Consider the following 24472-nt stretch of genomic DNA (forward strand, 5'->3'; position numbering starts at 1 on the left):
TGGAAAGTGGTCAGGGCCATAAATATGGTACAGATACACTGCTGGGAGAGTGTATAGGAGGAAGCAGTCATTGCTGGTTAGGGAAATCAAGGAAGGCTCCCTGGAGGATATGGCATTCAGCTGAACTTTGAAGGAGTAAGGATATTCCAGGCAGAGGGGACAGCATTGGCCAAAGAATAGAGGCAAAAGGAAATGTTGCAACCTTTGGGAGGGTTTCAGGAGTCAATGAGATGGGACTCACCAAAGATGGAGGTCCCAAGAGAAGGAAATGAAGCAGAGACAAGATACACTGGAGTAGCCAAGTAGACTGTTGGGTGCTTGCTAGGAAGCCCAAGGACTTGAGCTCCCAGCTCAAGGGAACTCTCCCTGTTGAGGATGCTGGTCCGTCATACATAGCTTAACGTGAACTTGCTAATTAACCGTGATAGTTCTGTGCCTGGAGGTAGTGTGAGTGCTTTCTGTACCTTGCCTCATTAATCTTCACCCCATTCTTGTGATGAAGGTACCATTAATCCCTTTGTTTTACAGAGGAAGAGATTTAAAATGTCACACTGCTAGGACATGGCAGAGCCAGGAGTCACAGCAGTCAGACACCCAGGGACTACACTTCCGACCACTCTGCTTCTCTGCCTTTCACCCTCTTGGGTGGTGAAGCCCTTACCAGCCTCCTGCCCATTAAGCATGTGGGTCTTCTCCATCCCTCTGCTTTTTCTGGAGTTCTCCTGCCCCTCCCCGCTCTTCTTCCATCTCCCCAGAGCAGCCCCCACTTAACAGGTCTCTCGGGTTTCTGTGCAGTAGGATGCCAGCTCCCCAGCTCTCCTCTGCCTTTTGGTCCCTGGAACAAACCCACAGACCCCTTTCCTTCAAGGGCTTACTCCTGTTCTCTGCAGAGACCCAGCACAGAGGCTTACAGAGTAATAGACACAGGCTGAGGACAAAGGTTTAGAGTCCAGCCAGGCGCTCAGAGCCCCGCTCCCTGGTTCTCAGCTGAAATCCCTGTGGATGCTCCCTGAGGAAGAGCCTAGTCAGGAGACAGAGGCCCAAACAGCTTGTCCCGGGTCACAGAACGTGCCAGGACCAGAGCCAGGACCGGACCCCAGGAAGCAGGGCTGCCTTCCATTGGCGCTAGCAGCCACCTTTGTTTGGGATGGAGCTCAGAGATGAGCTCACCCTTCCCTGCCGCCAGAGGGGCCAGGACCTGAGGAAGGAACTGGGGGCAGCCTGGCCTCCTCATGCCAGCTTTGCCCTGCCCCAGCAGAAGGCCAGCCCCAGGCTCTTGGCCAAACTTCCCCTGATCTTGCCCATCCCCCCTTCGCTGAAGGTACTGGTGGTGTCCGCAGAGCGGCAGGCATGCATGTGTGTGACTGAGTCCGCCCCATAGGGCTCTTCTCTCTTCCCAAGGCCTTAGCCAGGAAGGCCAGACACAATCCCCAGACTCATCTGACCCTCGTGGGGCCCTCAGGCGGGCTGGGTAGGGCAGCTTGGCCAGTGCCACTGGGGCCAGAGTGAGCACTAGGACTCCTGACCACCTCCTGGGCTCTTGGCAGCCTCCCCTGCACTTCAAGGTGGCAGGACTGGACTGTGACAGGCCTTAGGGCTGGGCAACAGAGGCAGGGCTCAAGGGACATTCAAATGCCAGAGGTCAAGGCAAGCAGGAGTCTATAACTGGACATAATATGAGTCAGGACCGTTGATTCGACGGCCTGCTCAACTTCCTGCCCCTTGCATTTCTTTCCCAAAGCCAGGGCTGCTTAATCCCCCCAAAGTCAGGCCTTGCCCTGTCCCAGGCCTGACCCAGAAGTTCAGGGGAGTTGGCTTTAAGAGGATCTGATTGCTGGGACCCCAAGTGCCTCGTGCTTCCTTTCTGGTCAACGGGCTTGTTCCAGGGACCAAGCTCCTGTCTTATGCATGGTGACAATAGCTGCCATGCAGCATCATGCCCTTTACACATCTTATCCTATCCAGTCCTCACACAACCCTCTGAAGTAGGTATGACCTCCGCATTGCACACATAAGGAAATTGGGGCTCAGAGGAGAGACCTTCTGACCGAATTCACAAAACTCACTGGGGTAGAGCTGGAAATGAACGAGACCTGTCCTATTCAGGGGCCCAGGCTCACGACCACTCTGCTGTGTTGCTGCCTCAGCTTCACCCTCAGGACCCCGTGTCCCACTTCCAGTACCTGGACCTTTCGCCTTCACTCGCATTTGAATCCCTGTGTTGATCTTGGCCATAGTTCAGTCCTTTCAGGACTGAGAGCTCCTGCACGACCAAGGCTCCGCCTGCCCCTGGGTCTCTGAAGATGACCGCCAGCCTGCCGCCCCCAGGACTCCCCTCTGCCCGTCGCACCCCCTCTGCCTTGGCTCAGGCTCTTTTCATCTCTCACCGGGACCCTCATACTGGCTTCCAGACCAACCCCACTGATGCCCCTGCCTCTGGTCTCATCACCCCCTAATCCTTCCTCCAACTGCAGCCAGAGTGATTACATCATGTCACCACCGCCCGCCCCCCCCGCCCCTGACACCAACCTGCTTAAACCCCCCACTGGCCAAGAAGCCAATCCAAATTCCTTTGCATGGCATCACAAGCCCTGCTTGCCAGCCTGGCTGACCTCATCTCCCTCCGGCCCTCCCCTCCTGCTTTGTTCCGGAGCCAAGTGGAATGAAACTGCTTGTCCCTGGACGTTGTTCATAGCATTCTCTCAGCCAGGAATGGCACCCCCGCTCCTCTTCCTCTCCTTCCCACTGAATCCATTCTGCTGACTAACTTCTTATCTTTCTAGACTCACCTTAAGCTTCACCTTCATGAAGCTTTCCCTGAACATCTTCCTTCAAGCATAAATGACTCCCTCCTCAGAATCCTCACTCGACCCTTATAGACAGCTGTAGAAGCACCTGGAACACTAATTTCACTTATTTTGTTTCTCTGTCCCTATCCACCACTATATAGAGAGTTCTGGAAGGCAGGGGTGTGTATGTCCCAGTGTCTGGGACAGGGCCTGGCACAAAGCTTATGCTAGGTGTTTGCTGAAGGAATGGATTGACTGACTGACTGACGCCTGAGTGGGTGCCCTGGGCACCTCCCCATCTCCCCCTCCACAGGGAATGACCTCTTCCTGGTGGCTGTGCATGAGCTGGGCCACGCGCTGGGACTGGAGCACTCCAACGACCCCAGCGCCATCATGGCACCCTTCTACCAGTACATGGAGACACACAACTTCAAGCTGCCTCAGGATGATCTCCAGGGCATCCAGAAGATCTACGGTGTGTGGCAGGGGAGAGGGGCCACCGTTCCTTCCTTGGGCTGGGCCATGACTGCCTGCCTGTCGGGGCGGGGGGTTGCGGGGAGGCCGGGGACCTGGGTCTCTGACTGCTGTCTGCAAGGCTCCTCCCCCACCCCCCTCCTTCCCTGCACACTTGGGAAACCTAGGGGAGGGTCTGAGCTGCAACTGGGAGGGACAAAAGTGAACAGAGAGCCTCCCACTCCCCCTACTCTACCTGCCTCCCCCCTCCACACACCTCCCTCTCACCTCCTGTGGTTCCCTCTCAAGGGGTCCCACCTCTAGCCAAGAGACTCACCCATCTGCCCAAGTAATGGTGATACAATAGGATAAGTATTATTACCAGAGCTTTTCTCTTAAACAAGAAAAAGACAAACTAGGCTGATATCTTGATAAGATTTGAGGGGCCTGCTACCATGCCACCCCATTCTCTGTTCACACTGGTGTGGGAAGTTCTTGTTCTTGTGAAGTCGCTTGAGATGGGAAGACCAGTTTATTGCGGCAAACGCATGTCCACATGGCACGGCCACTACAGCCCCCGGGCTGTGGAGTACGGGAGGAGGGCTCTCCTGGAGGCCCTGAGGACCTCACAGAGGAGGTCGCCCCACCCAAAGCCTGGAGGATGAGCAGGATCTCCACAGGTGAGGCAGCAGAGGACTGGACAGGTGGTGGGGACTAGGAGGTATTTTGAAAATAAAATGGAACTTATTTGCTGATAGATTAGACACAGGGGTGAGGTTCCTGGCTTTTGTAATTGTGGAGCAATAGATTGACCTCTGTAGCTCAGAGATCTGGGCTGGAATATTGATCTGGGATCTTTGGTGTTCAATATGGTAGCCACTAGCCACATGTGGCTATTTAAATTTATATTAATTAGAATTAAATAAAATTAATATTTCAGTTCTTCTGCCGCACTAATAACTAGTCGCTCATTTCAAGTGCTCAATAGCCACACGTGGCTAGAGGCTTCTGTATTGGACAGTGAAGATATATAGAACATTTATATCATCACAGAACGTTCTATGGGATGGCTTGAACAGAGGTCTTTAAAGCCATGAACCTGGAAGTGATCACTTCGGGTAGTGATTCTCAACTTGGCAGTGCATTGGAATCACCTTGGGATTTCAATTTTAAAAAATACTGATACCCAGCCTTCACCCCCAGAAATTTGGTTTCAATTGGTCTGGGGTGACTTCTGAACATCAGGGGGTTTAAAAGTTCCCCAGGTGATCCTAATATGCAGCCCAAGTTTAGAAGCACTGACCTAGGGACCAAAATAGAGAGAGAAAGACAGAGAGAGAGACAGAGACAGACAGACAGACAGACAGAGAAGGGGAGGGGAGGGGAGAGGAGAGGACCCAGGGGCATACCGACCTTTAGAGCCGGGTGGATGAGGAAAGGCTGCCAGCAAAGCAGGCTGAGAAGGAACAGTACACGAGGTAGGAGGAAAACCAAGAGAGTGTAGCGTTCTGGAAAAGAGAGAAGAGTGTTTTAAGGAAAGTGTTGGTATGATCTTGCTACTCAAAGTGCGGGCCTCAGACCAGTAACTCTGGCATCACCTGAGAGCTTGAAGAAACACAGAATCTAAGGCCCCATCCCAGACCCTCTGAGTCACAATCTGCATTTTATCAAGATCCCTGAATGATTCATATGGACATCAAAGTTTGGGTCAAGTAATGTTGGATTTGGCAACATGGAGGTCATTGGTGATCTTGACAGCAGTTTCAGTGGGTGACGAGGCAGAGGCCGTACTGGAGCAGGATAAAGAATGGGGAGAGCAGACAGAGAGGGTAGGGGACACTGAGCCTAAGAAGGGACATGTCCTCTCTCGTAACAGGAGAGAAGAAAGAGAAGATACCAGACTTGGGGGTGGAAAGATGGGAGTTCCCATTTAATGGCTCTTTTCATGGATTTTCTCAAAGACTGGGGGAGTAAACAATGGGAGGCGGGGACAGGAGGCTGGAGTGTGACAGGCTTGTCTCAGAGCTGCCGGGGTGAGGATGAGGCAATGGCAGCGGGGGGCAGGGCATGCCTGGCCCTTCTCTAAGATGCAGAACCTCTCTCCAGGACCCCCCGCGGAGCCCCTGGAGCCCACAAGGCCCCTCCCCACACTCCCCGTCCGCAGGATCCACTCACCGTCTGAGAGGAAGCATGAGCGCCAGCCCAGGCCCCCTCGGCCGCCCCTCGGGGACCGGCCAGCCACACCAGGCGCCAAACCCAACATCTGTGACGGCAACTTCAACACGGTGGCCCTCTTCCGGGGCGAGATGTTTGTGTTTAAGGTAGGACCTCGGTGCTGCCCTCCCACTCCTTCCCCCACCTGGGGCAGGAGAGAGCTGCTGCTCTGGGATTAGGCCTGCTGTGGGGCCTGGAGGGGAGCTAGCCCAGCGGCCAGGCCATGGGGTCTCTTCCTGGTGCTGCTGGGTGAATGGACTTGTTTCCAAGAGGGAGGCGGGAAGTGGTGACCCTGCCCCTTCCCGAGGGTTAACGCTGGGGGAAGAGTGCTGGAGACCGGCCTCTGCTCTGTGACTCTGAGCAAGTCACCTCCCTTGTCTGGACCTCAGTTTCTCCATCTGAGAGCTGGGAGGGTCATTTCTCTAACGAAGGGTGTGTGCAGATCAAAGGAGTCATGGTTGTGAAGACGCTGGCTTGGGGTAGGGGCTGGCACAGCAGTACCTGGACCTTTCGTCTTCACTCGCATTTGAATCCCTACGTGGATCTTGGCCATAGTTCCTGCCAGGGCTGGTTCAGAGGAGCGCCTGACAGGAAGCTGGCCAGGCTACATCTTGTCCCCTGGTCTGTTCCTGTCCCTCTAGCCATGGGCTGCAGGGTGGCAGCCTGCTCAGTGTGTTGCAGTTGGGTTCTCAGGGAAGCAGGCTCTGGGACAGTGTTTGGGATGCAGGATTTTGACTAGGGAGCACCTTTGGGATCCACATCTGTGGGAAGGAGGGGTGGGAAGCACGATGGGGCAGGAGAAGATAAGCAGGAACTAGACCCACCGCAGACCCGGCCACGCCCACAGCGAGTTCTGGAGCTAGAATGGCCCATCAGAGTTGTCCCGTGTTGGGCCCCAAATGGCTGGAACTTTATTCAGTCAATGGGTGGGGGGGGGCATGACCTTGGGGGAGCTCTCTGGAGCTAGGTCATCCCCAGCGAGGTTGACAGTTGAAAACTGCCTGCTGACCACACTCCCGGCCACCAGCACAAGAGGCCCTCTGCTGACAGCGTGTCTCTGTCACACTGGCTGGTTGTGGAGAGCTGCCCCACTCACCTTGTGGAATTCTCCCCAGCAAGCTTTGAGCTCTGACCAAGAATCAGGCGACAGGGGTCAGCCCCAGTCCTGCTCTCACCGCGTGGCTCAAGGAGAGTCACTTGGCCTTCCCTAAGACTCTGTGTATCTCAGATCTACTTAACAGGAGTTGTGAAAGTCAAAATAAGGTTTAAAAAACTGGATGTGAAAGTGCTTCGTAAAACACCTTAAAAAAGAAAAAAACTTTTCTAGCTTTTGTACCTTTTTTTTTTTGGCTGTGTTGGGTCTTTGTTGCTGTGCGTGAGCTTTCTCTAGTTGCGGCGAGCGGGGGCTACTCTTCGTTGCGATGCACGGGCTTCTCATTGTGGTGGCTTCTCTTGTTGCAGAGCACGGGCTCTAGGCACGTGGGCTTCACTAGTTGTGGCATGCGGGCTCAGTAGTTGTGGCTCGTGGGCTCTAGAGCATAGGCTCAGTAGTTGTGGTGCACAGGCTTAGTTGCTCCGCGGCATGTGGAATCTTCCCAGACCAGGGCTTGAACCCGTGCTTCCTGCACTGGCAGGCGGATTCTTAACCACTGCGCCACCAGGGAAGCCCCTGTACCATTTTTATGTATCATGTTCTTTCTTCTGCACCCTTGGATCCTCCAACTGAACGGTTCCTAAGCGAGTCTGGGTTTTATCATTCCCATTCACACATAAGAAAACTGAGGTCCTAGGAGGTTACAGGTCTCACCCAGACTGCCTACCAACCAGGGCTGCAGTGGGACCAGGCACCAATTTGAGGAGGAGGGCTTTTTTCACATTCTTGGCCTATTGAGCTGCCATTTACTTAACGTTGACTATGTGCCCTGTACTGTTCTAGGCACTTCACCTATAATCTCTCATCTGACCCCCACTATTACCCCCCTTTGCAGGTGAGGCTCTTTAAGTACTGAGCCCCAGGTCATGCAACTGTAAGAGGAAGAAACTGAATTCACATCCGGGGCTTGGGGGAATTTCCACGGCTTGCTTCCCACAGACCTTACCCTGCTGGCTGGAGCCAGCCATGAGGAGAGCACTCTGCCCGGGATCAGTGACCAGCCCCTGCTTCCCACCAGCCTGGGGAGGGGCCCTGCTGACGTCGGTGACTCTCTGCTGCCCTCATGTGGTCATCCCAGGCCCTGCATCATCCCTTCCAGCTCCCCCCACGCCTCCTCTGCCCACCAGGCCTGTCTGCTGGCTCTGTCTCATGGCCCCTTGGGCAGCAAGAGCCATCAGGAGCCTTATGTGAAGAGAGTTGATGGGCATTTTATCTTCCTCATTGGGCTTTGAAAGATAGAAGCAGACTTCAGGGAGGGTTGCAAGGCTGGGCCCAGGGGAACGTGTTGGGTTGTTGGGGCCTGAGCCCCAGGGCTGAGATCACTGGGTTCAAAGGCTATGCCTCTTTCTTTCCTTGCCTTAACCCCCAGGATCGCTGGTTCTGGCGCCTGCGCAATAACCGGGTACAGGAGGGCTACCCCATGCAGATCGAGCAGTTCTGGAAAGGCCTGCCCGCCCGCATAGACGCAGCCTATGAAAGGGCTGATGGAAGATTTGTCTTCTTCAAAGGTAACGTGGCCTGTGCAGAAGGACCTGGCATGCTTTCCTGCCCTTCTTGGGACCCCCTTTTTCCACCTGTAAACTGGAAGAGGCAGGGTGGGAGGCAGATGAGCTGCAAGGGTCCTTCTAGCCCTAACAGAAGCACTGCCATCTGACAGGACAGATCCCTACAGGCAGGGGAAATTAAGTCAGGGAGTGATTGTTGAGGGTCTGTACGTGCCGAAGTTGGTGGGGTGACAAGCCGCACCCCCACAAAGTAGAGGGTGGTGCAGACAACTGAAGACCATCCAGTGCTCCATGGAAAGCCACCCTGTGAGTTCTGTAGGAGCCTGGAGGGGGGAGGTCACGCAGGCTGGAGAGGCCAGGGGAGGAGGGGGAACTAGCTGTATGGCAGGCCCACCCTGTGCTAGGTTGTTTCACTTCGAATATCTTGACTTGGGCCAGGCCTCAGAAGAGTAAGATTCAGAGAGTGAGGAGTGAGAAAAGCATTCCAAGAGGAAGGAACAGCATGGGCAAAGGAGTAGTTCAAAGGGCTTCAGAAGACCACCAGACAGCCATGGAGCCCCATGAGAGAGCTGTGAGAAGTGGCCTGGAAAGGTAGTTTAGGGGAGAGTCCTGAGGAGCCCTGGCTGCCCAGCCGGACTGTGGTCTTAATCCATCAGGGCAATGCTGGAAGTTCACTGTTTGTTTCTGAGCAGCAGAGAGTCAGAGGGCAGGCGGCAATCCAGGCAGAGGCAGGAGGCTGTTTCTGAGACGGCTGCTGGAGTTGAGGAGAGCGATGTCTGTAAGGCCTGTTCCAGGGAGGAGCAGTGAGGCTAGGAGGCTGGCAAGGCCTTGTGAGAGGCTAAGTGCTGAGAGGAGAAGGAAAGAGAGGGTGATGCCACCTTCTTGGGGACCCTGGGAGGCAGACAGGTGGTGAGGGAGGGAGCCCCTGGGGTGGAGAGGAGGAACTCCGGACGCCGACCTGGAAATGCCCAGAGGACGGTGGGCAATCAGGGTCCTGGGCCTGGTGCCCAGGTCCACTGGGAGAGCAGCAGCCTCAGAGTTGGGTGTCACTGGTAGAAGGCTGGGGGAGTCCTAGTTGTGTGTGAAGCCATGAGAGGCTGAGGTCACCCGGAAAGGAAAAAGGAGCAAGTCACACGAAAGGAAAAGAGGGTGGGGCACGGAGCCTGGGCAGTGTGGGGCGAGTTGCCCAGGATCTGAGACTGGATTCTGGCTTCTTGCCCCCTAAGCTCTGCCTGGGCCAAGGGGCCTCAGCCTCCTCCGCCACAGGGATCAAGCAGGACTAGGGCCGTCTCCCCCTGACACTGGCTCCATGAATTCGACTTCAGTCCCAGTGGATGATGGGCAAGTGGCTCTATCCACAACCTTCAGCATGAATGACCGGGGAAGGCTAATCCTGGGTTCCTCTTGGCCACAGGTGACAAGTACTGGGTGTTTAAGGAGGTGACGGTGGAGCCTGGGTACCCCCACAGCCTGGGGGAGCTGGGCAGCTGTCTGCCCCGAGAAGGCATTGACACAGCTCTGCGCTGGGAACCTGTGGGCAAGACCTACTTTTTCAAAGGCGAGCGGTACTGGCGCTACAGTGAGGAGCGGCGGGCCACGGACCCTGGCTATCCCAAGCCCATCACCGTGTGGAAGGGCATCCCCCAGGCTCCCCAAGGGGCCTTCATCAGCAAGGAAGGATGTACGTAAGAACCCGGCTGGGTTTTGTGAGGGGGGGTCTGATTTCACGTGGGTCTCACCGGGGCCCACGGGCATACTCTCAAGGTATCCAGGTTTGAGAAACACTGCCTGGTGGCAAAGGCAGCTGCCTCATATCGACCCATGTTCACACAGTAAATTAATCCTCTCTTACCAGCGGCCAAGTCACAGTTTCTCATCTGTAGGGATCATCCGCAATTGAGAGATGTTTTCATAGACTGACTTCATTCCCTCAGATAGCATTTCTCAAACAGTGGTCCTCAGGTGTACTCTAGGAGTCCCTCAAGTTATCAGATCTGAAATGATGGATGTGGTGGTTCAAAGGTGCTTTTTCACAGGGCTTAAAGATAAGAGAGAAGCATTTTCTAATTATGAGACATTTCCTAAGCTCCTCCTGGAGGCCAGGCTGACTCACAGCCTCTCTCCGCTCCGGACTAGAAGCGTCTCAAGAAGAGGGGCTGGAACTTACCAGGTGCAGAGTGGCTATCCATGGATATTTGTTGAATCCATCTCTGCTCATCTGGTCAAAAGCACACACCCTGGAGCCAGCCTGGCTGGTTTCATATCCCACCTCCACTGCTTACTAGGAGTTTGTGCAAATCACTTAAGTTTCTTCAGTTTCTTCATCTATAAAATGGGGATAACAATGGTACCTACCTCATAGGGCTTTGTGAGGATTAAGTAAAATAAATTATATAGAGCCCTTGGCCCATGCCATGTAAGTTTTAGCTGTTATCATCATTATTATCTTGTTGGGGTGTTTTAGTTTTTATGGAATGACAGGTGTCATTCATTCACTCCACAATAATTGCTGAGAGCCAGGTTGTGTGGGAGGGCTGGGGATGGAGCTTAGAACAAGACTTGCCTTGCATCCCTGGCTCCCAGTCTAGAGGCAAAAAACAAAGTGGCAACAAATGCAATAAGGGAAAGCATTTGCAAGAGAGCATCTAGGCAGAGGGCCATGTGAGAGAGGGTCGTCAGGAAGGGCTCTCCAAGGAGATGTCACCGGTAAGAAAGCCAGCAGCCACAGGGGCAGAGCTGCTATTTGGTGGCTCTCTTATGTACCTGATGCTTTACACACATGGTCTCACTTTCCGGGGAGCCTCAGAGACAGGTGACATCAAGAACTTCAGCCAATGAAAATCCCAGCCAAGGTGGGGAGCCGGCCAATAGGAGAGTGTGAGTTGCTCTGTGTCTGTGGACTGGCGGGGCGATAAGGCTGCTGCAGGGAGCCTTGTGGTGGTTGCCAAGCCCTGCTGCCTCTTTTCCTTCCAGCCCCTCCCCCAGCAGGGTCCCAGCGACCCTGCAATCTGTGTTGCACAGTCACGTGTGCCAAGCCAAAAAAAGTCTACGATAACTGAGAAGAGGTGGTGCCCTCCGTCAACAGGAGAAATCTTGCTCCCTGCCTCCCTTGGCTCAGGCAGGAGCTGGCTCAGCCCTAGAGCTATGGAGACAGTGCTGTCCAAGCCTTAAGTTGGGGACTTGATCTGACTCACATGGGGGAAGGGGGAGGCTATGGGCACAGGATGGCAGAGCTGAGACCCAGGGCTGAGAAGAGTCCTATCTGGGAAGCACAAAATGAGCTTACCAATGCTACTTCCAGCTCCTCAGTGGCTTCCCAGCACCTTTGAGATGACAGGGTGGGCTGCTCCAGATCCCAGGTGCCTCTCTGCAGCTGGGCAGGTCATCCTCCACAACCAGCCACACCACTTGCAGGGTGTGCGAGGCACCACACGCCTACCTCCAAGAGTTGCAACACGCCCCCACCACGTCATGTGCCCACCCGCCTTTCAGAGCTCCTCTTGGGCTCCCCCCAGGTGGGAGAGGCGCCCCTCCTCCACGCTGCCACAGCACCCTGGGCCCTCTCACGCTGGCGCAGAACAGGTGCAGGGAAGTGTCTGGGATGGTGATGATGGGCCGTGTTTCTGCAGATTACACCTACTTCTACAAGGGCCGGGACTACTGGAAATTCGACAACCAGAAACTAAGCGTGGAGCCCGGCTACCCACGCAACATCCTGCGTGACTGGATGGGCTGCAACCAGAAGGAGGTGGAGAGGCGCAAGGAGCGGCGGCTGCCCCAGGACGATGTGGACATCATGGTGACCATCAACGACGTGCCAGGCTCTGTGAATGCAGTGGCCGTGGTCATCCCCTGCATCCTGTCCCTCTGCATCCTGGTGCTGGTCTACACCATCTTCCAGTTCAAGAACAAGGCAGGCCCTCAGCCTGTCACCTACTATAAGCGGCCAGTCCAGGAGTGGGTGTGAGCAGCCCAGAGCCCTCTCTGTCCACTCAGTCTGGCCAGCCAGGCCCTTCCTCACCAGGGTCTGAGGGGCAGCTCTGGCCACTGCCCACCGGGGCCAGCATGGCCCTAGGCCAGGGGTCATGTAGCTGAAGTGATGGTGCATTGGCCTAGGCTGAGCACGGGGCAGGGCGTGATGGCAGCTGTGCCCCAGGGTGGGTGTCTGGCACCCAGCTGCCAGCCTTCTGTCCTGGGTAAACTGCTCCCTACTCAAGGGAATAGGCCAGGCCCCATCAGGAGGCAGGGACCATGCCAGGAGGAGGCCCATGGTCACTGCGCCCTGTGGCGTCCACGAGGCACCACAGCGCCATTTGTACCTGGCTGGACCCAGCACCTTCTGTGGGAAGCCAGTGCTAGCGCTCTCAGCCCCATGTGGGAGATGCCACCAGTCCTGGTCCCCCATTGCCAACACCTGCTGGTCAGATGTCCCCCCACCCCTACCCCACTGTCCTCCAAGGCTACAGGACCCCTGCTGCCGACACAGTGGGCAACAAGCCTGGGTTTCCTCTGCTGGCAACAGCAGATCCCTCAGGAAACCTGCTCCACACGTCAGGGTCTCCTCTGAGACCCAGGATTTAGGGTCACATGCTGCAGGCAGGGCTGTGGCCCAGCTGGGTCTGACAAGGACCCAGCTGTCATGTCGTGAATATTTCAATGTCCTGTCACTATTGTTTAAAGTCCCATTCTGCAAAGGCTGCTTGAGGCTTTAGGTGAATTAGAGGTGACTGTCTTGGTGATGAGGCCAGCCCTCCCCCCAGCGATAAGGACCAAGGTGCTGTTAAGGCCACTCTAGTGCCCAGACACGCTGGGAGCTGGGCCCTGCTAATGAGGCTAAAGGGCTGGAGCAGGAGCTGACCCCATCTCGGAGGCTGATCTGACTTTGTAGCTGTCCTCCACTCTCCCGTTCCTCTCCCCATCCCCCAAGTCCCTGGCCCTGCTCCAGCCTGTCGCTTGTGGCCTGAGGACACAGCCTGACTAGTGAGGTGAGACGGAAATAGCTCTGGGCCAACATTCTCACAGCCTTGGGTTAAGGGGCCCAGGGCAGCCTTCTGAAGTGCTCAGAGCCCACACCCCTAGCTACCCTGAGACCAATTCAATCTCTCAGCCCAGAAGCAGTGTTTATACCATGAGCTTGGCCCCTGCTAACCCAGCTCTCTGGGCCCATCACTCTGCATTGCTCTTTGGAAAAGAGCAGCCACAACTGGTAACAACCCCAAGCCTAGGGGCCCGCCCGTCTCTGGCAGGAATTCCTAGGGCTCGGCTTGCCTCACCCCAACCCAGTAAGAGGCAGCCCTGCTTGTCACTATGGAGCCGTAGGCAAAACCAATCGGTTCAACTATGTCCACTGGCTCCCTGCCAAATCCAAGCAGAGGTGTCAGTCTTCAGGGTGCCGGCAGGGTCTCTGAGCTTGCATGGGCCTTGCCCCCACCCCGTGGCCTCTGGGCTTTGAGTCTGCTTAACCTGTAGCAGACAGGGACTCTGGGAGCTGTCTTGAGCAAAATCTCTCATCCCAGAGACACCTATATGGGTCCACTGTGTTCCCTGTCATCATCCTTCTGTTTTTTCTCATTTTGGCCAAGGGCGGGCTCCCTGGGGCGGGTGGGGAACAACTGCAGAGATATTAGTGATTCATAGGTTTGTACAGTGTTTTATACTTTGCAAAGCACTTTATTAGCTCACCCCTGTCTGCTCACATGTAACTCATGCAGTCCCTGGGAGGCCAAGGATAACTCTCACTGTGCCCTCAAATGAAGCACAGAGAGGCTGTTACTTGCCCAGGCCATCCAGTGGGCTTGCTAGACCCCTCTAGGGTCCAAGATGAGATCAGAAGTGTCTCTTTTATCCATCTTTTCTTGGCCTCCCTTCTCCCCTTCCGGGTCCCTCTCCACTCCTCAGGTTGGTGCTCTCACTTCTTGAAAGCTCTAGGGCCCCCAGGCTCCCCACTGGCTCCTGGTACTACTGAGGTCAGCTGAGAAAGAGCAGGAGATGGAGGCAGGCAGCCCAGGCTGCAGATGTGAGGGATGCAGGGCCAGGGCCAGAGAGGGCTCAGCCTGGAGGCTTCCAATCATGGATTCTCCTGCCTTGTGGTCATCCGTTTGTCCATCATCCCAGGACAGGGCAGACAGAGGGGCAAAGCACTGGGGGTCCCAGAGCCCAGCTTCCCCTCAGTCTGGGGAACATCACAGCATTTCAGTGTCAGTCACATTTTAAACTGATCAGCCTTTGTATAATGTTTTTTAAATCATTTCTAAATAAAACAAAAATACAGAGTGTGTCATTTCCCTGGGATGTGGGAACAAGGATCAGGTTCTGGGTGGCCTTAAGAAGCTTCTGGGAGACAGGGTGCTTTGGGGTGTCTGCGAGCCGCCCCATGCATCTCATCTGCCAGCCCCAAAATCAGATGCCCCCTCTCTCCAAAAGGCTGGCCCTGGAGGCCCTCTGTTACTGGGGTCTCAGGAAAACAGCCAGATAATGCCAGGGTGGAACCCAGGATGGCGGAGCAACCCCTCCCAGGAGAGGTATGGGCAGATTCACTGTGGCAAGGTCTTTTCTGAAGTCAAGGCACATGGTGCCATGACCAAGGACAAAAGCAAGAGCCCAGTTCTTGGCAACAGGGAAAAATGAGGTGAGATTAGGTCAGCAGCCTTGGGGTCTTCTTATCAAGAGCCCTGGCCTGGTTCTGGAAGCCAGTGACAGGGAAGGCTGCCCCAGCACCCAGACGGCTGGAGAAACTGTGGGGTGGGGATGAACACGAAGGTCTGAGCTGGTCTGGGTGCAGGCTGAGAAGTCAACGAATCTGGGGTAGCGGGAGGGGCCAGAGGCAAGACGGTGACCCAAGGCGAGGCTGCGGAGGAGGCTTCCTTCCAGTCCCCAGCGAGCTCCCCGACTCTCCGCGCGTCTCCGGGGTGGCGGAAGGTGGGGAGAGACGACAAGGACCCGAGCAGAAGAGGCGTACGGGATGACAGGAGGCGGCGGGCGGTAAGTGCGGAGGGCGACGGGTCAGTACCAGGAGGTGCAGACGATAAGGAAGCGCACGTCGTCCAGCGGCCCCCAGGGGCCGGGCTCTGGCCAGGGCCGCCCAGGGCCCTCGGGCGCCGCGGGCTGGGGTTGGGGATGGGTCTGAGGTTGGGGTTGGGTCTGAGGTTGGGGTTGGGGCTGGGGCTGGGGCTGGGCTTGGGGCTGCGCGGGCTGCACCGGCTGCGCGGCGCCCTGGCCACCGCTCAGCTGAGCTCCCATGTTCTGCAGGACGAGAGGCCCGTCAGGTACGGGACGGGCCGCACGCCACCCCCGCCCCGGCCGGGCCCGACCCTCACCTTGCACCGCCCGAGCCGCCGGTCAGGAGAAACCCAGCGCCAACCTCCGCTTCCGGCTCGCCTGCGCAGCGCCGTCTAGAACGACTGGCGTCGTGACGTCACGGCGCACAAACCCCGCCCTCTGACCGCCAGCGAGGAAGGTTTCAGGGCACAGGGGCGGGGCCCAGCAAACCCGACCCACCCACCAACAACCGGCCACACCCTCCCCGAAGCCCCGGGTCCCCGCCCCGCGAGTAGCTCGGAGACGCTTGGAGCCGCCCCAGCTACCCTCGCCTTCTCCAACCCGGCTCCGCACCCACCCAAGGCCCGAAAGGAAAGGGCCTACTGGTCTGAGGCGGTCCTGGGCACCTAGCAGCCAGGCCAGCAAACCTCCATCCACCCTGGATGAAAGAGGACAAGACTGCCCTGTAGCCAGGTGCCCCAGAGCCCTTCAGGATCCTCACACTGGCCTAGGAGTTGAAACAGACTCATCTTTGAAGCCAAAAGTATGAGGCTGAAGTTGTGTGGAAAATGGGAGAAGTACAGTGGAGAGTGCTGCTTCCTCTTGTCCTGGGATGAAACCGCCCACCTGGTGATGGGGGGAGAGGAGTGGGAGACTGTAGAACTAAGGGGTGTGTGTGCATCCTACCCCACCTCCCCCCTGGAACAATGGTGGGGGGCTGAGTGCAGGCTGAGGTTCCCAAAGAACACATTCAGAATGACCGGAAGAAGCTGCCCTTTAATGGGTTGGCACAGACAACAGAGCTCTCAGCCAGAAGCCATAGGACCTGCTGGCCAGCATGATGTGGCAGATTTTTGCAGTAACTATGGATTCAGGAGATGGGCACAGGTGAAGAAGGGCTGTGCATCCAGCCACTGAGTCCAGGTGAGCTCTCTGCCACGGCCCTGCCAGCATCCAGGACAGACTGGGTGGGGCGTGGAGACGGAGCCAAAGTCCAGAGCCAGAAGCCCATGAAGAGTATGGAAGGTGACTCAGGTGAGGCTAGAGAGAGAAAGAGCATTGTCAGTAGGTGCTTCACAGAGCACAGCTCACCCTCCATTCTCAAAGTGCTTGCCTCCACCCTTACCCCAGGACCTCTGTTCCAGCTCAGCCCCGAAGGGCCACACACAGAGGCCCTTCCAGATTCCACTGCTCCCACAAGTCACAAATCCAGTCTAGCACTCTCAGTGCTTAAAAACTAAAAGTAACTCCTCCACTCGGGTGGGTGAACTCAATAACTTATTCAAATCGTTATTGATCATAAATCAGAGCCTCACAGGTCAAGCCCAACAGACAGCAGACAAGGGAACAAGATGGCTCAGAGAGGGGAAGGGACACGTCCAGGCCCCAAATCCTCTAGTGGCAGGGCTGCGGCTAGAACATTCTTCCTGGAGGTGATAATCACGTGCACGATTATAAACATGAAGTACGTATTTCTTTTTTTCGGCCGCCCCTCACGGCTTGCGGGATCTTAGCTCTCCGAACAGGGATTGAACCCAGGCCCTTGGCAGTGAAAGCACCAAGTCCTAACCACTGAACCACCAGGGAAATTCCCTTAAGTACATATTTCTTGTTTGTTTTTCTTTTGTTATCTGAAGTTTTTCTCTCTTTAAAGTATTAAAAAAGTTGGATTCTATCTTAGTTTTCCTAGGATTGGCTTTTCCTCATAAAATCTTAAATAGGAGAAATGAAAGAACTTTGGGGAAGCTGAAGTACATATTTCTAATCCCCTACCTGACACATTCCTTGTGAGGTCTCATGAGCACCTCAAACTCAACAGCTTCAAAACCAAAGGAGGCTAATGAGTTTTGTCTCTTCTTTTCCAACACCCATTTCTTTATCTTAACTGCAATGCTAACCAGGGCTGCTGACTGTAGGCAGTTCTGCCTGGCAGTTTCTGAAGTTTCACCATTAAATACAACACTGGCTGTAGTTTAGTAGGTAACCATTATCAGGTTAGAGAAATTTCTTTCTGTTCTTAGGTTGCTAAGAAGTTTTTTTTGTTTTGTTCTTTAATTAAATGGTTAATTGTGGAAGTACTATTTTCTTTATGAGGTTCAATGTTCCAAAAGGGGAGGAAGGGTACATTTTATTCATCACCCCATCACTACTGTCTGGCACATAGTAGGTGCTCCAAAAAAAGTTGTTGAACAAATAACAAAACCACTGGTACCACTTTCCTGTTCAGACCCTTTCAGCTGCTCTCCAGGGCTGACAGCAGAGTTTTTCAGTGTGGTCTCCAAACTGCCCTCATCAGAATCACCCAGGAAAGATTATTAAAACCACCACACATGGTTGGGTCCCACGCCAAACTGAGGGAATCGGTATCTGAGGGGTGATGGCAAGAAACTACGTTAACAAGTATCCGAACATAAACCAAAGGTCAAAACACCTACAGTCAAAACTTCTTGACATGGGCATTCAGAGTCCTCAACAAGGGGAATAAAACCTTTCCCCTTCACACCTTCCACACTTCCCCATCCCTGGTTCTGTCTGTAGTGCTTCCCCACCCTATCTTCGCATATTCAATTACCTACTCATACCCTGAAGCCCAGACTAAATGATCTGTCCTCCCCAAAACCTTCCTGGATTCCAGAAAGTGTATCACAGGAGCTTCCAAAACCACAAAAGGCACCTTTTACTTCTTTGAAGGTAGCTAAGTTATATATGGCCACTACATCTTCTCTCCCCTGCTACAATCTAAGTCCCTCTCAGAGGCAGGATGTAGCACTAAGCTGCCTGACTACCCCACATGGGGTCTTGTCCATAGGGTTCAATGAACATCAAGCAATTGAATGAATGAAGGAGGGAAAATGAAGGGAAATTCTGCCCCTGGTAAGTAGGGAGTCTGCTACTGGACACTTGCTCTACTTTGGGGTTTCTATCCTCATAAAGACTCCTGTGCTAGCTGGGTATGGCGTGCCTTGAGAAGGATCCTAAATGGGGGGGGGGGAGGCACTAAATATCCAGCACCTGCTGCTCTTCCAAAGGAAGAGATTCTAGAGCCTAACACCCCAGAACCTTCCAGGGTTAGAGCCCAAGAACCCACTCTTGTTTTAAACCCACAAAGTCCAGATGACGGTGATTCTGATGCATTCCCCACACCCTCAAGTCCCTTAGGCACCTGGGTCTCCTCTGTTCCTAAAAGCAGCCTTCCCTCCTTCCTTCAATTAAAAAGCTCTTTCCTGTCTCAGGCTACTGGCTGGGGACACTGACACACAGGCAAATACAAACTGCAAAAGAATGTGGTCAGTGATAAAATAAAAGACAGACTACAGAAGGGATATACTGAGCCAGCGTCTTCAAGGACGGCAGTGGGCAGATACTCAGGAAATACTGGTGGACTGTACCCTGTGCTTGCTCAGCAGTGTGCAGATGTGGCCTCACACGCAAGGAGAACCTACCAGTATGAATACAGTGTGGCTCCCATTACAGGTGGCATCTCCCTCCCCTCCCCTCCCCTCCCCTCTCCTCCCCTCCCATCCCCTCCAAAGAAGAGAGGCCCAGATACCTGTCAATGAGGGAATCCCGCATGCTGGTAGCAATGGTGCTAGGCTGGGCTTCATTCAGCTTGAAAACACTCTCCACCACTGACAGCTCTGTGCTGGTTGTGTCCAGGCCACAGAAGGCACACCAGTCGTTCACTACCATCCCAGCGGCGATCACCTCGCTGCCTCGGTTCACAGTGCCCGCCTGCCAAGGGACGGCTCAGTGTGGATCGTGGCACCAACAGCCAAAGTCATGAGGACTCTCCCCAAACCCTTCTCCCTGACCCTCAGCCCAAACCCAAACTGTGACAGGTAATAATCTAGATTCCCAAATACTGGGCAAAGGGATCTGCTCCAGCAGGAGAGAGAGCTCAGAGAATAAGACTGCTTACCACAAGGGGGACCTGAAGGAGAGAGGACAGCTCATCCTGGTCTTCAATTGAAGTCTTGGGATGCACCAGCCCTCCCTGATTGCTGAAGACACAGTAGCTTCCTACCAGCACATGGTCAGCTACTGTCTGTCTGAAGACTTCCACCTTTAGCACATCAGCCAGGATTTCTTCTGTTTCCTGTCAGCCAAAGGTACTGTGCTCAACGCCCAGAACAAGCAGATCAAAGAACCCAGGACCTCCACACCCAGACCCACCCAGGGCATGACTCCCTAAGCTCATTCCTCTGCTATGTAGCTGCATATGGAAGCTTCACCCGCAAAAAGGAGGGAATACAGCTTGGAGCAGAGTCTAGACCAGCTATGGAGCCCCTAATATCCATGCATGCCCTGAAGAGCCAGAGGCTGGTCTCCACATTACCCTCCTTTCCTCTAACCCACAGGCAAGAGTTCACCTGTTAATCTTCTCTCCTAGCCCTGGCTTCAAGACCAGATGGGTCAATCTCCCTGATTCTGAAGGACTAATACACTCCCTAGCTTCTTTCTGACACTGATCACACCATGGAAGGCCTCTGTTCACTATTCCAACCAATGTCTGAACTGCAGGAGCCCAGGTATAAAGAGAAACCACAAGAGATGCCCCTAATTCCTGTCTGATGGGCAAGAATGGTGGCTAACCACTGACTCGGCTAATATCCTGTGACTCCTGGGCCGCCTCACCCTGTCCAGGTCTGGGTGGACTAAGGCCACGTAGTCGTTGCAGGTGGTGACATTGCCCAGGGCTGAGAGCCGCTCCTCCACCCGCCGGATCTGCACTGAGTCTGGGAGGCAGTTGCGAATGTGTTGCAGCTCCTGGTCCGTGGCGTTGCTGGGCACCAGGAGGCCATGCCTGTTCCCTGGGGAGACCCAAGTTAGGGAAGGTGGGACAAGGATGGACCATGAATACACAAGATGCCTGCTGAGCCCTGGGGGCTGGGGATACAATCCAGCCCAATTAGCTTCCCCAGCAAAGCTTTAGATCCAAACCCCAGTCCTCCAAACCACTGATCCATACAACACCCGGGGGACCAGGAGTCCCACTGGGCAGGCCAGAGATGGCCTAGGAGTTTGTCCCAACACATCCTGCCCAATTCGCCATCATCAGCCAGGAGGAACCAGGACTAACAGGAAGCGCTCTTGGGCATTAGTTGTATTCTAAGAAACTGAAGTAATACTCCATACCTACCAGAATGGCTAAAATTTTTAAAAGAATGTCAATACCAAGTGTTGGCAAAGATATATGGAGCAACCAACAGGAGTATAAACTGGGCAACCACTTCAGATAATTATGTGGCATCATCTACTACATTGAATACCCAGCCATTCCTCTCCTAGGTATTATATATCCAATAGAAATACATACATTTGTTCACTAAGAAACATAGCAGCAATACTCATAACAGACCAAACTGAAAACTACCCAAATACCCACTATCAACAGAATGAATGAATACACCGTGGTATACTTACACAAAACACAGTACACGGCAACATGAATGAACCACAATTATCTTGTGACAACAATGACTAAACCTCTGCCTAACTCTGCAAGGACACAACTCTGAACTTCTCAACTATAAGTTTCTCCCATTATTAAAAATAAACCACCAAAGGTCAGGTTAAGATCTCCCTTGTTACATAAGAACTAGCTTCAAGTCCAAATGTCATGGTTAGGGATAAGAATGTTCTGCCTGACTAAGAAAATACTCAGAGTCCAAGATCATCATCAGGCTTATGATTAAAAATAAAGGAACAAACTCCTATTTGAGCAAAACTAGAAAGAAGGGGAGGCAGTAAAGGCAGACAGATCCAGCTCAAAGAAAGGACAAATGGGCTTCCCTGGTGGCGCAGTGGTTGAGAGACCGCCTGCCGATGCAGGGGACACGGGTTCGTGCCCCGGTCTGGGAAGATCCCACATGCCGCGGAGCGGCTAGGCCCGTGAGCCATGGCTGCTGGGTCTGCGCGTCCAGAGCCTGTGCTCCGCAACGGGAGAGGCCACAGCAGTGAGAAGACCACGTAATGCAAAAAAAAAAAAAAAAAAAGAAAGGACAAATGGCCAGAGTCAACCGTGCTGAGAGATACAGGGGTACATGGTAAAGGGAACTGAAGATCGAAATGCGTAACTGAACAGTATGCCCCAGAATCTTAGCTTGTCTTTTTTTTTTTTTTTTTTTTTGCGGTACGCGGGCCTCTCACTGTTGTGGCCTCTCCCGTTGCGGAGCACAGGCTCCGGACGCACAGGCTCCGCGGCCATGGCTCACGGGCCCAGCCGCTCCGCGGCATGTGGGATCTTCGTGGACCGGGGCACGAACCCGTGTCCCCTGCATCAGCAGGCAGACTCTTAACCACTGCGCCACCAGGGAAGCCCAGCTTGTCATTTTTTAGAGGCAGAAATAGACGCTCAGAAAGTGGAAGCAATTTGCCCAGAGTCAGTGGCCAGGGAGAGATGACAATCCAATCTTCCCTCACACCAGGTGTGGAACTGGGCGAGTCACTTGGGTTGAGTCTCAGCTTCCTCATCAGTCAAATGAGGCCAATAATTCTGACCTCCTAGGGTCTTCGTGAACAAGGACTGAAACAAGGGTAAAAGTGAAACCCCTTAATGTTATTTGTGATAACAATGATCCAGAAGACTTTGCCAGAGGTTGTCCCTGATCTGTTGACACTTAGGGTCCAGCACAGGTCTGAGAGATTCTGTAGTCCCTGGAAATAATGGATGAAAGCCCAGGCATCCCTGGGTCACCCGGGGTCCCTTCTAGGGGTATAATTAAAGGCGCTGGGAGGCTCCATTTCCTCCCTCGGCGACTTCCAGCTAGCTTACCCACACACATGCGCCCGATGATGCGGCAGCCGGCGATGGAGGCGTGCACCACAGGGATAGTATCAGCAAGCTCACCCTCGAACACACTGCAGGGACAAGGACTCCGTGGTCACGGGACTGGGGGGCCTAAGCCCTCCCTCTGCCCGAGCCCCAGGCTCCCAAGTACCCCTCCCAGCCAGCCACCCACCCACACGCTGCCCGCGGGCCCGGGGCTCCCGCCGCACCTGTAGAAGTTCTCTGACCCTCCGATGGCCACCAGGCAGTAGGTGTTGGTAAGTTTAGCAAAGCAGCCGATCTCACAGTTGTTCTCGAACGACGCTCGGACCGCCATGAGGCCTAGGGGCTGCGGGACAGGGAGCTCAGGGCCGGCGGATCCTCTCCCGGGACAGGATGCCCCGGCTTCGACCCTGGGTCCGGGTCCGGGTCCGGGTCCGGGTCCCGCGGCCTCCACGCCTCAGGCCCCGCCGCGACCCCGCCCCTCTCGGCCCCCAGCCCTCGGGGCCCGCCCACTTAGCCCTTCCAGACACGCCAGCCCCGAATCCTTCGGCCCCCACCCCTCACGACCCAGGGCGCCCGGAGCTGACGCTGCCGGTGTCCCGCCACAACCGCTCACCACGTAAACGCAACCTCCCCACGCGCAGGAGACCTCCTCGGCCCTCGGTAGGTTTCCGTTTCCGTCTCCTCCCTGGGAGACTTCCGAGAGAACGCGACGCACGCTGCCACGCATGCGACCACTCTAGCGCCAGCCTCTGGGAGGACTCTATGGCTACAAGTGGTCCGGTCTCTACCCCGCCTGGCCCCGCCTCCAGCAAGCTCGCATTCATTCATTCAGTCAGTCAGTCAGGAGCTTTGTAGGAGATAATATCGACCCAGACCTGTGCTGGTTGGATATGAGGCATCAGAATGGAGGAGCCAGGGATGTCTCGCAGAAGATGGGTTGATGATGGAGTTATATCTTAGTTCCCCCACCAGGCATCGAACCCGCGCCCCCTGCATTAGAAGCGGGAAGTCTTAACCACTGGACCTTCAGGGAAGTCCCAGACGGAGTTATACCTTGAAGTAAAGCCTGAGGAGGAAGAGCAGGTGTGGGAGAGGTGAGGAACAGAGTGAGGTGGGGGACAGATGCCCAGGCCGGGTCTGGAGCCTAGGGGAGACTGAAGGGCTGAGATGTGGAGCTGAAGCCTGGAGTGGATGAAGTCACCCACGGAGAAGGTGTCCATCAGGGAGAAGTAAGACCACGACAGAGGCTGGAGAAGGAGGCGCGGCCAGAGGAGGAAAGGAAACCATGCTGAAGAAGGTATTGGAGAGGAGAGGATGGACGAAGCGGGGTGTCAGGGAGGGTCCAGAGTGGGCAAGGGTGTAGGGGCTGATGGGCAGCCACTTTCTGCCTCCCTCCCCCACCCCCGACCCCGCCCCGCCCGCAGATGGTGGCAGTCAAGAGACCTGCTCTGGTGGACGGATGAACTTGGCCCCCATTTTGTACAAAAGCCCCAGGGTCTCGCAGAATGTCACTCTCAGCGAGGGCAGAGGGAAGCTTGGAGCCCCTTTCCTCCTCACCCCCCAAGCCCTCCTGCAGCCGTCCACTCTCCTCCAAGGACCTCTCCATAGTTGGCCTGAATGGTGCCCTTCCCCTGTCGCCAACCTGCAGTTTCATAACTCTGCCTTCTTCAGGATACACCAGGCTGCTGCTGGGTCATAGCATGTCTGCTTTTATTGATTTGTATCACGTATACTGTCCCAGGCCGGTCGCAAGCTCAGGAAAAGGACCTACATCTGACAGAGCCTATACTTCTAGGGACACTCAGCAAAATGATGCTGGGGTGTGTGTGTGTGTGTGTGTGTGTGTGTATCCACGTCCTCTCCATCCTCCCAGGTTCATCTCAGACCCACTCATTCAGTCCTCTCCATGGTCTCTCTTCAGCTGGTTCCCTCTACCAGGAATTCCTCTAACCCTCACCTCCATCCATCCAAGTCCTTCCCACCCTTCAAGGCTTGGCTCAAAGGCTGCCTCCTCTAAGAAGCTTTTCTCACCACTCCATCATCACCACCACTTGCTGGCCTTCATTCTCTACCACCTTCTGTCACTGGTTAGCCTTTAATTAGATACACCAGTCATTTATGCATTGAATCCTTGTCTCCCAGGGACTGAGTCTGATTCATTTCTCAACCCTATGGCATGTCCGGCACAGGACTGGGTACACAGCTTAGGTACAAAAAGATACTGGTTGGTGCATGCATGCGTGCGTGCGTGCGTGTGTGTGTGTGTGTGTGTGTGTGTGTGTGGTTATGTGCATATTTATGGTCTGTGGATCCTAAGGGGTCTACG

At 54.7% G+C, this 24472-nt stretch overlaps 3 protein-coding genes across 3 annotated transcripts in view; 1 reads left to right on the forward strand and 2 right to left on the reverse strand.

The window, feature by feature from the left end:
• Positions 1 to 12081, forward strand: part of MMP24 (matrix metallopeptidase 24) — a gene marked incomplete at both ends in the record, with an annotated part of 44825 nt that extends 32744 nt beyond the window's left edge. Inside the window, 5 exons of the mRNA XM_079718800.1 lie at positions 3103 to 3264; positions 5349 to 5563; positions 7979 to 8117; positions 9529 to 9795; positions 11744 to 12081. Coding sequence (XP_079574926.1) covers positions 3103 to 3264; positions 5349 to 5563; positions 7979 to 8117; positions 9529 to 9795; positions 11744 to 12081 — 1121 coding nt within the window. The remainder of the gene's footprint in view (positions 1 to 3102; positions 3265 to 5348; positions 5564 to 7978; positions 8118 to 9528; positions 9796 to 11743) is intronic.
• A 1671-nt stretch (positions 12082 to 13752) lies between these two features.
• Positions 13753 to 15353, reverse strand: MMP24OS (MMP24 opposite strand; the record flags this gene model as incomplete). Its single annotated transcript, XM_079719091.1, has 1 exon — positions 13753 to 15353. One exon carries the CDS (start codon positions 15351 to 15353, stop codon positions 15117 to 15119), a length of 237 nt encoding a protein of 78 aa, XP_079575217.1. The 3' UTR covers positions 13753 to 15116.
• A 784-nt stretch (positions 15354 to 16137) lies between these two features.
• Positions 16138 to 22685, reverse strand: EIF6 (eukaryotic translation initiation factor 6). Its single transcript, XM_079719423.1, has 6 exons — positions 22371 to 22685; positions 22147 to 22232; positions 20007 to 20182; positions 19291 to 19467; positions 18922 to 19103; positions 16138 to 16412 (listed from the first exon to the last, which is right to left on the reverse strand). The coding sequence occupies exons 1-6, from the start codon at positions 22475 to 22477 to the stop codon at positions 16403 to 16405; spliced, it is 738 nt and encodes a 245-aa protein (XP_079575549.1). The 5' UTR covers positions 22478 to 22685; the 3' UTR covers positions 16138 to 16402.
• Positions 22686 to 24472: the final 1787 nt, after the last annotated feature.

This window comes from Hyperoodon ampullatus (assembly GCF_949752795.1).
Source record: "Hyperoodon ampullatus genome assembly, chromosome: 14".
Taxonomy (NCBI): domain Eukaryota; kingdom Metazoa; phylum Chordata; class Mammalia; order Artiodactyla; family Ziphiidae; genus Hyperoodon; species Hyperoodon ampullatus.

Excerpts from the sequence above, each read along its gene's own strand:
- EIF6 (XM_079719423.1), bottom strand. The coding sequence starts at position 22,477 with ATGGCGGTCCGAGCGTCGTTCGAGAACAACTGTGAGATCGGCTGCTTT. Across the intron at positions 20,183-22,146 it reads CATCGGGCGCATGTGTGTGG|GGAACAGGCATGGCCTCCTG; the intron begins GTAAGCTAGCTG and ends GGGTCTCCCCAG. Across the intron at positions 19,104-19,290 it reads TCCTTCAGGTCCCCCTTGTG|GCGGGCACTGTGAACCGAGG; the intron begins GTAAGCAGTCTT and ends GTCCCTTGGCAG.